The 14,650-nt window shown below is 45.9% G+C and overlaps 1 protein-coding gene across 1 annotated transcript in view; it reads right to left on the bottom strand.

Annotated features, from left to right (window-relative positions):
- Positions 1–1,376, bottom strand: part of LOC308156155 (alpha-2B adrenergic receptor) — a gene marked incomplete at both ends in the record, with an annotated part of 1,629 nt that extends 253 nt beyond the window's left edge. The window contains 2 exons of the mRNA XM_080529511.1: positions 1–166; positions 290–1,376. The exon at positions 1–166 is cut by the window's left edge and continues 253 nt beyond it. Of these exons, the coding sequence (XP_080385637.1) occupies positions 1–166; positions 290–1,376 (1,253 nt within the window). The remainder of the gene's footprint in view (positions 167–289) is intronic.
- Positions 1,377–14,650: the final 13,274 nt, after the last annotated feature.

Consider the following 14,650-nt stretch of genomic DNA (forward strand, 5'->3'; position numbering starts at 1 on the left):
ACAAAGGTAAAACGTTTCTCCCTGTTCAGCATGGCCTTACGGCGAGACATGGGCGTGCCCTGGGGCTTCTGCAAACTATCAGGGTCCAACTTGGTGCCAGTGGGCATGGCGACAGTATTTTTGTACCTTTGGGCTAGGTTTTGAACTTTACCTTTAAGCCCTTTACCTTGGGATGAAACCCCTATGTCCCGTGACATCCTGTTCTCTCTTCCTCCTGGCCCTGTGCTGCTTTCTCCTCCTCCTCCTCCTCCTCCTCCCCCCATCTCTGTCTCTGCCTCTGAGCCGGAACTGGAGCTATCGTCATGGGTGGCTTTTGTCTTTGTCTCCCCCCTCTTATGGGGGAGTCTGTGAGGCCCCTGGTGGTCAGAGGTGACGGGAGGGTGGTTGTCTTGAGTGGGTAGGGAGAGGGACGGGGTGAGGACAGGTTTGAGGGCTAGGGTTGGGGAGGGGGGCTGGGGCTGGCTTTGCTGGCTGGTGGGTGTCTTGTTCTGGCCAGAAGGGGACGAGGGTGAAGGGACAGAGACAGGGGGACTCTTTGGGGAGCTGGTGGTTGATTGGTCAGTTGCTTTACTGCCCTCCCCTCCGTTCTGATGGGAATGTTTGGATGGTTTGTGCCCTTCGCTGGTGACTGCAGTGCTGACGTCTTTACCCCCCTCCCTGCGTTTGTCTCCGGGGGGGCATCGTGTGTGTTGCTTGGCAATCTGATAGATCCTCACATACACCAGTATCATGATCACGCATGGAGCAAAGAAGGAGCCGATCGTAGAGTAGAGAATATACCACCGCTCGCTGTTCAGTTCACATACCTCTGCACCTCCCTCGCTTTTATCCAGGGAGAGGAGAGGGGGGAAGGAGATGACAGCAGAGATCAGCCACACTACAACGATGGCCCCCTTAATGCGCACAGGAGTGCGCTGGGCGCTGTAGGAGACGGGCCTGGAAATTGATAGGTAACGGTCCAATGAGATCGCACACAGGTGAGCGATGGAAGACGTACAGAAGAGAACGTCTAATGCCAGGTAGATCTCACACCACAACGAGCTGAACGCCCAGTAACCCTGTAGCTCATTGGCTAAGGAGAACGGGATGATAAGGGTGGCGACTAAAATGTCTGCCGCTGCTAGAGACACAAGGAAAAGGTTCTGTGGCCCTTGAAGTGATCGAGACGTCAGAACAGCCATGATGACAAGGATGTTTCCCACAATGGTGAAGATCATCATGAGAGTGATGGCAGTGGCAAATGCTGCAGTGGCTTCCGGGGAATAAGGATGGGCTCTGAGTGCACTCTGGTTACAGGGGGCGGGACCTGAACTAAGATTCCTGTTAGTGGCCCCACCCAGCTCCGAAAGACATGTAACATCCGGGGTTGTAGCCATGGCGATGCCAGCAGTATTGATTGATTGAGTCTTGGATAGGAGTTTGTTTATAATGACTGCCTTTTGGAGAAAAGTACACGGATGTTTTATTTTCTAATTTAACCCCGTGAGTACTCGTTGGCCAGAAATTAGAGGGTTCGGTTGAAGGAACAGTGACATTGTCACACTGACTTGTCCACTTTACGCACGAGATAATAAATACATGGGAGCGAAAAAAACATTCAGCACCCACAAGACGCATCCAGGGGAAATTCAGCCCATTTCCCTTCTCATAAAATCTTTATAAAAGGAGTTTTGCCAAACCTTGTGGTATGAAAAGCGTCTTATTGAATAAAGGCTTAGTCACAGAATGATTTCGAAAAGTCATCATTCATCCCATTCAAGAAGCGTAATGCAGTCATCCAATAAAGCACACAGCTGCTTGAATACATAATCGAATGGGAGCTCTGAATATCCGTATATATATTTAAATAGGCAAAACGTCTTGAGTTAACATCTAAACTCAAACATCTTGCAGCACTGTGCGTGGATCTTGGATCTCCTCAGCGCAACGTTGCGCACAAGAGCACCATTACACATTAAATTGTCTGCTGTTACTCACGATACATAGTTGTTCCTTTTAATAGCTACTAGGTATTAATATTTCCATAAGAACCATTTAACGTGTCATACGTGTCAACGATATCAGACAACTTCGGTCACATAGGGGAACTGTCTACACACTCATGCGCCTCCATCTCCAAAGGAGTCCCGCGTCGAACTGGCATCCGCGGAGAAGAGGATGGATCCGTTCAGCAACTGTGTTTATCTCGTGGTACTTGATATTCACTTTAAAGTTGTATTTCCATTGAGCTTCGTTAGCAGGTGTCTTGGTTTGAGGAGCAATCTCACCGCATGTACACTGAACAATGTTCTCCTGGTCCTGGGTGACAAACGGCACAATTATAGATCCACCATCTGCACTGACGCACCGTTGTTAATCATAAAGAACCACTTTTTATTGAACCTCGTGTATCCTCAATAACTAAATATATCTCGCATGTTCAGTTCGTGCGTCTTTCTTAGTAGGCTACAGTTGCGGTAGTACTTTTCTTTTGCATGAATGCACCATCAGCGCGTCTACGAACTCACCCGACTCACTGTCCCGTTAAAATAAGCAGAGAAAACGGTAACGGCCAGTATTAATAACCGCGCCTCTGAGCGTCACACAGCGACCACCCTCTGCCTATAACTGGAGGAGATACTGACCTAATATACTTTTGATGCACTTCTCTCTGGTCCTAAACCAGCATTTCCCCCAAAAGACACATAGGCCTATAGCAACTTCATTATTTGTGACATTGCCAAGAGTCCATGAAAAACGACTAAAGGAAATCATTAAGTATCAGGGGGTGATAAAATTGCATTATTGATTAATAACCAGTAACCACTACACACACCATCCATTTAAAGCTACAAATCATCCAAATATTGTGATATCCTGGTGATATATAGAGCTCTAAATAGATGTCAGCAGTATTATTGATCGGTATGTTTAAGTGTGTTTAAATGTGACAGGGTCTGAGAAAAAAACCTCATTCATCTCTGTGAACGTGTTGAGGGAGGAGAGGACTCAGAGAGCCCTGAATCAACACCTGTCATGCCTACTGCCTATCCCAGCAAGCCATGCCACGTGTACAGCACAACACTATATCATGCTGTACATCCTATAAACAGCTCTGAATGTGTATTCAGGGTGGGTGCAATGTAACTTAGACCCTTCTGATACACTCAGATCTGCAAACACAGAATAGTGTTTATTTATTTATTTAGTTCTAACATCACACACAGCTAACCCATCTACTCCATGAATACTGTAAAAGGATGTTACATTATGAATGTATGTTTAGGATACAATCATTCAGTGACATTTTGTTCCGCATTCCCTTCAGTGAAGTTTTCTGGGGCATTCGCTTTGGTGACGTTTTCTGGGACATTCGCTTCGGTGACGTTTTCTGGCACATTCGCTTCGGTGATGTTTTCTGGCGCATTCGCTTCGGTGATGTTTTCTGGGGCATTAGCTTCAGCGACGTTTTCTGGGGCATTCGCTCCAGCGACGTTTTCTGGGACATTCGCTCCAGTGACGTTTTCTGGGACATTCGCTCCAGTGATGTTTTCTGGGACATTCGCTCCAGTGATGTTTTCTGGGACATTCGCTTCAGTGACGTTTTCTGGGACATTCGCTCCAGTGATGTTTTCTGGGACATTCGCTCCAGTGATGTTTTCTGGGACATTCGCTCCAGTGACGTTTTCTGGGACATTCGCTCCAGTGACGTTTTCTGGGACATTCGCTCCAGTGACGTTTTCTGGGACATTCGCTCCAGTGACGTTTTCTGGAACATTCGCTCCAGTGACGTTTTCTGGGACATTCGCTCCAGTGACGTTTTCTGGGACATTCGCTCCAGTGATGTTTTCTGGGACATTCGCTCCAGTGACGTTTTCTGGGACATTCGCTCCAGTGATGTTTTCTGGGACATTCGCTCCAGTGACGTTTTCTGGGACATTCGCTCCAGTGACGTTTTCTGGGACATTCGCTCCAGTGACGTTTTCTGGGGCATTCGCTCCAGTGATGTTTTCTGGGGCATTCGCTCCAGCGACGTTTTCTGGGGCATTCGCTTCAGTGACGTTTTCTGCCGCATTCTCTTCAATGACGTTCCCCTCCCGGGCACCTGTTAGTGGGAGAGATGCACAGAGAGGAGGTTGAATAGGTTACAGATGCATATAGATGCAAATAAACATATACCATCTCAAGGTATGTATGAACCAGGGTTTCCATTAACCGGTAATTACCGGTCTTTGTCCGATAAAATCTGTTGAAGTCCGACATATTTAAATCTCTTCGGTCATAATGTCCGGTGAAAATAACCGCTAAACCCAGTAGCCCATTCGGCGGTAACCCACCCCATCTGGCAACCCTGTCTCTCAACGGCACGAGTAGTTTAGTCAGTTAATTTAGTTTGATCTAGTCTAAATAAAACCACTGCAGTGACCGGAGTCAAGGTTACTGTTCTGCGTGTTTTGGATGTGCTAGAGCACAGTGAATGACCACCGAGGGCCGTGAGATGCGGCTAGTAAAGGACGCTAGCGGCCATCTCAACCCCGTTCATTGATTGAGCCTGCCGTGCCCGTTCCAGCCCTGAGTCGGGAGAAGTACTACGGGAGTAGTGCGCTACTATCGACAACCTGGGCTCCTGGTACCATTAATTAGGATTGATTAGATTAGGTTGACAATACCACACTACATTTGAGTTTAGGGATATCAATGTTATATATTTGTGTATGTTTTATCTTTATGTATTAAATGTTATAATTGTTCCACATTTGAGACCTGTCTTCCCCCCACTCAGTTATTCAGTCGGTGTCCATCATTTAAGTTCAATTTAGTCTATCTATAGTGTTAGAGTTTAATTTGTGCCACTAAGGTGAAATAGTCCACGGGTGTGTATCCCCCCGATACATCCTCCCCATTCTCATACTCCCGAGTCCGAGTAAGTATGATTTGACAGGCAGCTAGACTTAATGCCTTCCCAATCAGCGAGACGTGGTTATAGAATTGACGTTGTTTTATTGATAAAAAGGGTAAAACTGGAAAGAGAATATAAAAAACTTACATTACTGTCGTGAAACTATTTAACACACTTCAGTTAACGTAATGTGGAGTCCGTTCATTGATCGATCGATGCAGTCCGTTCAAATAGCCATCAAAAGCTAAACTAGGCATACTTAAAATTACCAATTACATACTCAAATCCCATTAATGCAATTGAAATAAACATATTAAAGTAGCCTACAGTCGTAATTCAAAGTTGCAAAGGTGACTAGGCTGCCCAGTGTGGCGCGCGTGCAGCCCTGGACATAATGCCATAGTAGCGCATGCGAATCATGAAAGCCTATAATATAGTTCGCGATCTAATCGTATCGGATGAGAATTTAAATAGACATAGGCTACACAACAGCTAATCACCGCGACAAACACCTATATTATATTCTAATATGATGACCGGAATTTCTCCCGTTTGTCCGACACATTGAAATCTTCCCGGACACGTTGACCGGCACCAATTTTTTCTAACGGAAACCCTGGTATGAACACACACATTCTGCACTGCCCACTTTAGGGAGTCATACAGTATAGAGAGACACACAGCTCACCACACTTGTAGAGGCGTATAACCCTCTCTGTGTCCAGCTCAGTCATACGAATCCTCTGGCCCATGACTATCTTGATGTCACTGGCAATGATGGTGGGTTTCCCATTCACAGAGAAGAAAGTGCTGCCACAGGAAACAACACAAGGACAACAACAAACACATGAACACCGTACATGTACACAAGACAAACAGTGTTGGCGATGAGCAGTGTACTGTGTACCTTCCATAATGCAGTATAGAGGACTGATCATAGAGAAGATCCAGGGTGTTGCCTTTCATCAATCTAAAGTTGCTTTCCTTTCCTACAAGAAACAAATGAAAACAACTCAAGTGTCCTTCCTGTGAGATTGAAACTGCAGAATGAATGTAAAAATGAAACATAAAATAACAGCACAGAAATCTGTATGCACACAGTCTGCTCCAAATCTTAAATTGATTATGTAGTTGATGGGTACTGTTGGGGTTTTGTGGTTGTAAACTTGTGTGGTTCATTAACTTGTGTCCAGTCTTAAATTAGCTATTAAAGAGACGTGGTGGTGACCCCTGGTGGATCTAAAAAGAACAGGATTGGTGAGGATAATAAACTGCTTATCTCTTATTTCTTTCAGATGTATCATGGGGCACTAACACAAATTCTCTAACACAACTACAAAACCCCAATATACCATTCACAACTACACAATCAATCATAGCAAATTATCTCTACCAGACATGCATGCATTCACTCTCTCTACCAACCTTCTCTGATATTTGGAAAGTTGACTGTGATGTAGTTGTCTCTGTCCTTGCGTGTGTGTTCATGCTGGAAGCCTATAGCATGCAGAATCTCGTGACAGATATTGCCAATTTTGCAGGATGGCCCAACAAACACTTTCTGCTTTCCGCCTATGTGCCCCACGTACGACGCACAGCTAGAGGGGAAAGTAGAGGAGACGTAGATGTCAGCATGCACAACCCAAACAATGGTGCTGAGGGGTATAGACACTTGGCTGGGGAGACAAGGGGTGCATCTCAAGTCTGAATTGACGTTCTTTCCTTTTATCCACTGCTCTGAAAGTGGATAAACACCACTAGTGTTAGTCAATATGTGATTTTAGGGACTAACGTCCATTTTCTACACAGCACAATGCGCACCCATTTGCCACTACGAAGTAGAGGTAGTCCTGTTCCGTAGACCGCCAGTGGAAAGACACACAGGTGCTCTCTGATATCATCCCCATAGCTGTGAGGATGTCATCTGTTCTGCCAACTGAGAGAGAGACAGAGAGACACAGAAACACACACACACACACACACACACACACACACACACACCCCCACCCACCCACCCACCCACCCACCCACCCACGCATGCACGCACGCACGCACGCACGCACGCACGCACGCTGATGGCGAACGGCACAGATACATTTCTCTCCACGTCTGGCCACAGGTTATTCATTGCATTTCTCTCAGTCTAGGACACAAAGCATACAGGTGCATCTCAAAACCTTTTGATATCGTGGAAAAGTTCATTCTTTTCTGTAATTTAATTAAAAGGAAAAAAAAAGACACATACATACAGTACATATATGCAAAAGGAGCCCTGACCATGTATTGAGTGCATAAATGAACATACATTTTCAGAAGGTCGACATTTCTGTATTATAGATCCTTTTTTTTTTATTGGTCTTATTCTATATTAAATATTCTAATATTTTGAGATACTGCAATTTTGATTTCCATGAGCTGTAAGCCGTAATCATCAACATTAAAACAAAAAAGGCGTGAAATATTTCACTTTATGTGTAATGAATCTAGAATATATGAAAGTTTCACTTTTTGAATTAAATTATGGAAAATAGTAGTCTCTAGTCCAGTGCACCCACCCTGATCCTGGTGGCTCTTGTTCCAGCCTAGCACCAACACACCTAATTCAACTTAAGTTGGCATTATAAGTCTTGATTCAATGTTAGTGCAGGCCTAGAACTAAAGCCTACATGTCCTGAGGGGTGGAGACGATGATGACTTTATGTCCTGCAGAGCAGACAATCATTTATGTAGTCAGGTCATCGAACAACAACATCAGCATCAAATACAATACAGGTGAAATGAGGGCTTGTATCTGTACAGTATGTTTACTCACCCATAACCATGTCCCCCTCTAGCATAGCGTTCTTTGTGTTCATCAATTCTGGAGGAAGAACAAAATGTAATGCTCACCACACTGCATTACATGTCTAGTGAGTAAACTTGATTTGACTTAATTTGACAATAGGCCAACTTGGTTTTTGTTTTGAGGGGCTCTGGCCCAGAGGTTGCAGTTCCATTAATAATATCATACTGAAATGCAAAGGATAGTCATTCATTGCCCATTCATCTCCACAATAAAGGTCATTGATTGAACGTTTTTAAATGGCAAACCGTCTACCCTCTATGGTCTCTGGGTTGGTTTGGATGCGTTGCAGAGTCTGAGAGATCCAGTTCCCAAGGACACCTTGTATACAAAGTGGGAGAGAGGGTTGGGATAAGTTGGGAAGATGGCCTACTGACACAAGACAGTTGATTACTTCGCATGCAGTCAAGCAGGACGGGCACGTCCAAAATAATGGACACTTGGTGGTCATAAATGCGGTGTATCTTTACCTGGGTCTTCTTGTGTTCCCGAATCTCTACGTATGGAATTGCAGTTAACTGAAACAGAAACACCAGACATTCAAAACTGAGGAAATTAAGAAAAACATCATGCGCCGATCGTGGGTGCTTGCTAGTGAGGGTTTCACCAATGCATTATTTACCATTTCTGATACACCCAAACAGAGGCGGATTTAGGATTGTAGGAGATCCGGGGCTTAGCCCAGAGGGAGAATATAATGTGCGCGCAGAGCGCGCAGAAAATGTTTGCCTTCAACCTTCAACTTACCACCACCTTAAAGCGGACAAAAGGCTGTATTACAAAATAGACAGTAAACACACACACACACACACACACACACACACACACGTCAGTCACCATCATTTATATTTGTATAGAATTACAGAATTGATGGGCTGAGGCTAGTTATGTTACAGTATGTATATCAGGGCAGACTCTGGGCTCACCACTTATATTGTATTGATTGTCTTGTCCTGTGTTATATGACGATATATATTACATGTATTGTTGGCCTGTGTATAGTACTGTGAAATCAAATCCCCCCTGGGACATTAAACAAACTTAGTTAGTTAGCGTTACATCTTAGGATAGATTTGAGTCATGTTCTGTATACATACATACTACCATAAGGGCATACTTAATGTGGTTACTTCATGTTTACTAGCTGTAACTTTAACGTTACATCATTCTTTTTCACTTGTTACTCAGTCAACCAGAGTGCAGATATCAAAGACTATCAGCCTGTTATTCACTTTATTTGTATAAGTATTATCCTTTGTTTGATTTCTTACCATGTACCGTAACAGTACCTTGCTATGTTTCATTTTCATTATAAACATAACGTTATGTTATGATAGCCAGCTAGCATTAGCAAACCGGAAAAGTAGTGTCAGTGAGTCAGTCACCTTTCTAATAAGATTCACAAACCTGAAACATCATCTATGTCATCACTGCTGGTGATGTCATTGTTGTCAGCTGCTGATACTGCTGCTGCAACAGTTCTTGGCGCTTGTTTTGTTGAAAACAACTTTGGGATATCCATGCTTACAAAGTCAGGCACTGATTGAGATCACGTCTTCTTCAGGGCAGGGCAGGCTACGCAGTACGCAGGCTAATGTCGCGCAGCTGCTGCCTCTCTGTTGGACTCCGGTACTGCACGTTACTCACGAGAGTTTTTTTTAAAAAGTAAAACATTCGGGGCTTTTCAGAAAACATCCGGGGCTTGAGCCCAAGTAGCCACCCCCTAGCGCCGCCCCTGCACCCAAAGATCAACAGTGAACACATCAGTGGTTGAAACACGTCCATAATGTTCCCATCAAAGAGGTAGGGTAACCACCAACACCAGGCAAGTCACAACTCAACCGTTTGCCGATAATTCCACAGGTGATGCTGATATGAATCACGTTTTAGGAGTTGCTTTGACGTGGGCGGTCATAGGCCTACGCTGTGCACGGAAATTACCGAGGTTTCTCGAGGGAAACGACCTGGGGCCTCATTTATAAACGTTGCGTACGCACAAAAGAAGGCGTATGTAACAGAGTTGGGAATGTATGTTTAGTTGTGGTGAATGTAGATGAGTTTCGCCGTGCTTGAGCAGCCCTGGTTATTGTTGGAGCCCCCCTTTGGAGTTTGGGTGTACTGCAGGTCTGCGCGTTCTTTTGTCCTTCTCTTGTTGCCGTACTCACGGTGGTACCAGAAAATGGCCGCCATCTTAATGGGTATGTGCGCATGTAAAACGCTCCTCGTGTTTTGTTGTTTGTATGGAGAATCTTGTAATGTAGGGTGAAAATGTTGGTGTAGTACTGTGCTGTTTGTTTTTACATGTATTGTGATGTATTGTGATGATGTGAAACAGAACATTTATTGTATGTTATTTTGAACGCGCAGATTCACAAGAGTTGCAGAACAGAGAAGAATTGTGTTTTATATGTCTTCTCTGCAGGTATGTTGCGCCACATGTTGTTTGTAATTGTTATTTGTAATGTTTGAGGGAAATTTGTGTTCTTTCTGTAAGCAAATTATCCTGATGTAAAATATACATAGACGGTGGTAGAGAAAATGGCCGCCATCTTAATGGATTCACAAGAGTTGCAGAACAGAGAAGAATTGTGTTTTATATGTCTTCTCTGCAGGTCTTCTCTGCAGGTCAAATAAAAGAATTGATTGAAAGAAGTTTGGCTGTTTGACCATCGTTACACTGGTGCCGTGACACGTCGATCTCAAGATCAGCTGAACGCCGATCTCCGTGGATGCTGCGTGGATGCCAGGTCTTAGTGTGATAGATCAAGTGTGGTCAGAGTATTATAGTAAATGGTCATTCAGTCTGAGGTCTGTGATTATATCAGTTTAAAAAGTGCTTTGATTGTTTTGGTTTTTATGTCCTGCTGTAACTTTATATTTTTTTTTAAACATTATTATTATTATTATTTTTTTCATTCAGTAATATTACACAACGCAAGTCTGTACCACTATGGCTCAGAGGCCAGGTTTTAATGATGAGATTTTTGCCAGTCCAGTGTTGCCTATGGGGAGGGGTGCATGGGGGGCATGTCAGAGCAGAGCAGACAGTGCTGTCATAGACATTGACAGTGACAGTGACATTGACATTGACAGTGCTGTCAATAGTAGGGAGGTGGGGTGTTCCCAGTTGTTTACTGACAGTGGTAGAGGCACAGGGTCAGGTCAGGACCCAGGTTGTGCTGCTGTCGGACAGTTTACAGGGGAGGCTCCTCCCACATCCACACCCAGTGTTAATGACACTGAAGCTCTTCATCACCTTTCAGACATGATGGGTCAGCTAGGTGCTCAGATTGGCGAGTCCATTGTAACCAAGTTAATTTCAGCTGGTGTAGTTCACTCAAGTAGTATGAGCAGTGCACACCTCAACTGCACATCGCCTCCAGATCCTGTAACTGATCCTAATGTTGTTAGACAGGAGGTTCCGCGCGTTACTGTGAATGTAAAATCAGACAGGGAACCACCAATGTTCCGAGGTGATAGTTCTGATAAGTGTTCAGTCCAGGACTGGATTGACATGTCTAAAGCTTATCTGAGAAAGCAGAAATGTCCAATGCATGAACAGGCTGAGGAGATACTGGCAAGGCTGATGGGTAAGGCAAAGGATGTCGTGAGGGTTGGTTTGCGTAGCGATCAGACACTTGATGTGAAGCAGAACCCTGATCTCATCTATGATATCCTTCTCAAGTACTTCAGTGATGTGTCATCATGCCTCCCGTTGTCAGATTTCTATGCCACTCTACCCAGACCCAATGAGAACCCTGTAGACTACTGGTTGAGGATCAACAAAGCAGCTGATGTAGCTGGTGAGGGCCTTCGCAGACAAGGTAGGAGGATGGAGAACATAGGTGAAGAGGTAGCACGGATGTTTGTCAGGCATTGCCCGGACTCTGGACTATCCCGTATTCTGGAATGCAAGGCTATTGAGGAGTGGAGCTCACGAGACATACAGTTGAAGATTGATAATTACCAGAGAGAGCTGAGAGCCTCTGGCAGGACCGGTAGTTCTGTGCCATTGAAGAGCCATGCCACCGCCCTCCACACTGTGCAGTCTCATCCAGAGCCTTCGATTCAGTCTGTGTCTGAGCAGTGTTCCACCCAGTACCCCCCTGCTCCTGCCCATAGTCCAGTGTACCACACACAGTGTCTGCCTTCTACCCTCATTCCTTCCCAGGACCATGCTTTAGGCCAGCTTCCGTGCCCCTCCTCCGCGACTGCTGTGGCCCAGAACACTCAGCAATCTGAAGACAGGATTCTTGCTCGCATTATGGAGAGGCTGGAGCAGATGATGGGGAAAGTGCAGCAGCGTGACAGTGCTCCTCGTGGCGGAAGATACCAGGGTGGCGCCCGTGAGAAGGCCTGCCGAGTCTGTGATGACAGTAGACACACTACCATCTCACACTGCATGTCAGAGAGGCTGTGCTTTGTCTGTTTAGCCCCAGGTCACACAAAAGTTGAGTGTCCCACCAGGTCGTCCCGAGCACCTCAGCCTCAGGGAAACTAGGTGGCCTGTATTCAGAGGGAGAAAGTATAGGTCGCCAAGTAAACTCCCATTGTGAGGACGAATCTAGTGCTGAGACAGTGTATATAGCTCTCAAAAGCTCAAGTGATAACTCTGAAGATATTGTTTATCAGAATACGCATACAATTAGTGGTAGTGACAGCCTTTTCTACACACCTGTGACAGTTGGTAATACAGTGACTCTAAATGCTATGCTAGACAGTGGGTCTATGGCTTGTACAATGAGTAAGACGGCAGAGGGAAAGCTTAGAGAGGTTGGAGTTGCTACAGAGCATAACCAGTTCAGTTCAAATGTGGTGCTTGTTGGCTGTGGTGGTCGCCGTGTCAAGCCTGAGTCAGCTTTCAACGTGGAAATGGAGGTGTATGGCTGTAGGATTATGGTTCCCACTCTGGTAGTTGAAGGCCAGCATGATGAGTTGATACTAGGCACCAATGTTATTAAATATATCCTCCGGCAGTATAAGCAATGTGATGGCTACTGGAAGGCTGTGTCTACGCCCTGTCCTGCTGGCGATCCAGAATCTGAACAGTTTCTCTCGATGCTCGCTGGTCTGAACCGTTGGCGAGGTGACGTCATACCTGACAAGATAGGCACAGTCAGGTGCAACTCAGCCGTGTGTCTTGAGCCTGGTCGGGAGTACCTGATGTGGGGCAAGCTACCCAAGTCCACTATTGTGTCTCCTGGTAGCGCTGTGATGACAGAGCCCACATCGTGTCGCTCAGCTCCAAGAGGGGTTCTGGTGGCCAGAGTTGTTACTCCTTTGTGGGGAGACGGATGGGTTCCATTGAAGCTGATCAACTCGTCCGACAGGCCCGTCTTGGTAAGACGCAATGCTAAATTGGCCGACGTCTTCTCCTGCATTGCGCTCGAGGACATGGATGAGACCGGACCTGCTGAGGTCCCACTACTCAGTTGCTGTCAAGTAACCCCGTCCAGTGAAAATGCGGCCCGCACTGTTGATGAGGAACTGAAGTACATGGGATTGAGTGGGCTCGACATACACTCCTGTGACGTGTCTGAACAGTGTAGAAGCAAGATGGCTGACCTGGTTGTGCGCTACAAGGACATCTTCTCACGCCATCACCTGGATTGTGGAGAGGCAAAGGGCTTCATACATCGCATTCACCTCTCAGATCACAGGCCATTCCGGCTCCCATTCAGACGAGTGCCCCCCAGTCAGTATCAGAAGTTGCGCCAAGTACTGAGTGAGATGGAGGAGAAAGATATAATCAGGAAGTCAACCAGTGAATATGCATCTCCGTTGGTTCTTGTATGGAAAAAGAACGGAGATCTCCGTATCTGTACAGACTTTCGCTGGCTGAACAAGAGGACCCTGAAGGATGCTCACCCTCTCCCTCACCAGGCCGACTGCTTAGCTGCACTTGGAGGTAACTCCTTGTTTAGTACTATGGATCTAACCTCAGGGTTTTATAACATGCCACTACACGAGGATGACAGAAAGTACTCTGCCTTTACAACACCTATGGGCTTGTATGAGTATAATCGCCTCCCGCAGGGCCTCTGTAATAGTCCTGGGAGCTTCATGCGTATGATGACTAGCATTTTCGGAGACCAGAACTATCTGAGCTTACTGGTTTATCTGGATGATTTATTGGTGTACGCCCCTGATGAGAGGACAGCTCTGGAACGCTTGGAGATGGTGTTCAGTAGACTGCGTGGTCATAACCTGAAATTGGCCCCCAAGAAGTGTTTTTTTCTCCGGAAATCCGTCAAATTCCTCGGCCACATAATTAATGACAACGGTGTGTTGACTGATCCCAGCAAAGTTGAGAGCATCGCAAAGATGACAAGTGCTGACCTGATGGAAGCGGACGGTGTAACCCCCTCACAGAAACGAATCAGATCTTTCTTGGGGATGATCAATTATTACCAGCACTTTGTGCCGAGCTTCTCCGCTATTGCAAAGCCTCTCTTCTCTCTGTTGACGGGCCAGAAGAGAAAAGGGAAGGTGAAACAGTCCAAACAAAGGTCACAAAGCAGGAAGTTGAAGGTTACTGACTGGACCCCCGAAACGGAGCAGGCTTTCCAGAAGCTGAAAACGGCGCTGGTTGAGACGGCTGTCCTGGCTCACCCTGATTTCAGCCGTCCCTTCATGCTGTCAACGGACGCGTCCCTTGATGGCATCGGTGCTGTCCTGTCGCAGATCCAAGAGGGTGAAGACCGAGCGAGGCCAATCGCATTCGCCAGCAAGTCCCTCTCTCAGTCTCAGAGAAACTACCCAGCCCATCGGTTGGAATTCCTAGCCTTGAAGTGGAGTGTCTGTGACAAGTTTAGCCATTGGTTGAAGGGGCATGATTTCACTGTTTGGACGGACAATAATCCATTGACTCATATCATGACGAAGCCCAAGCTGGACTGCTGCGAGCAACGATGGGTGGCTAAGTTAGC

This window comes from Nansenia antarctica (assembly GCF_963989245.1).
Source record: "Nansenia antarctica genome assembly, chromosome: 4".
Lineage (NCBI taxonomy): Eukaryota > Metazoa > Chordata > Actinopteri > Argentiniformes > Microstomatidae > Nansenia > Nansenia antarctica.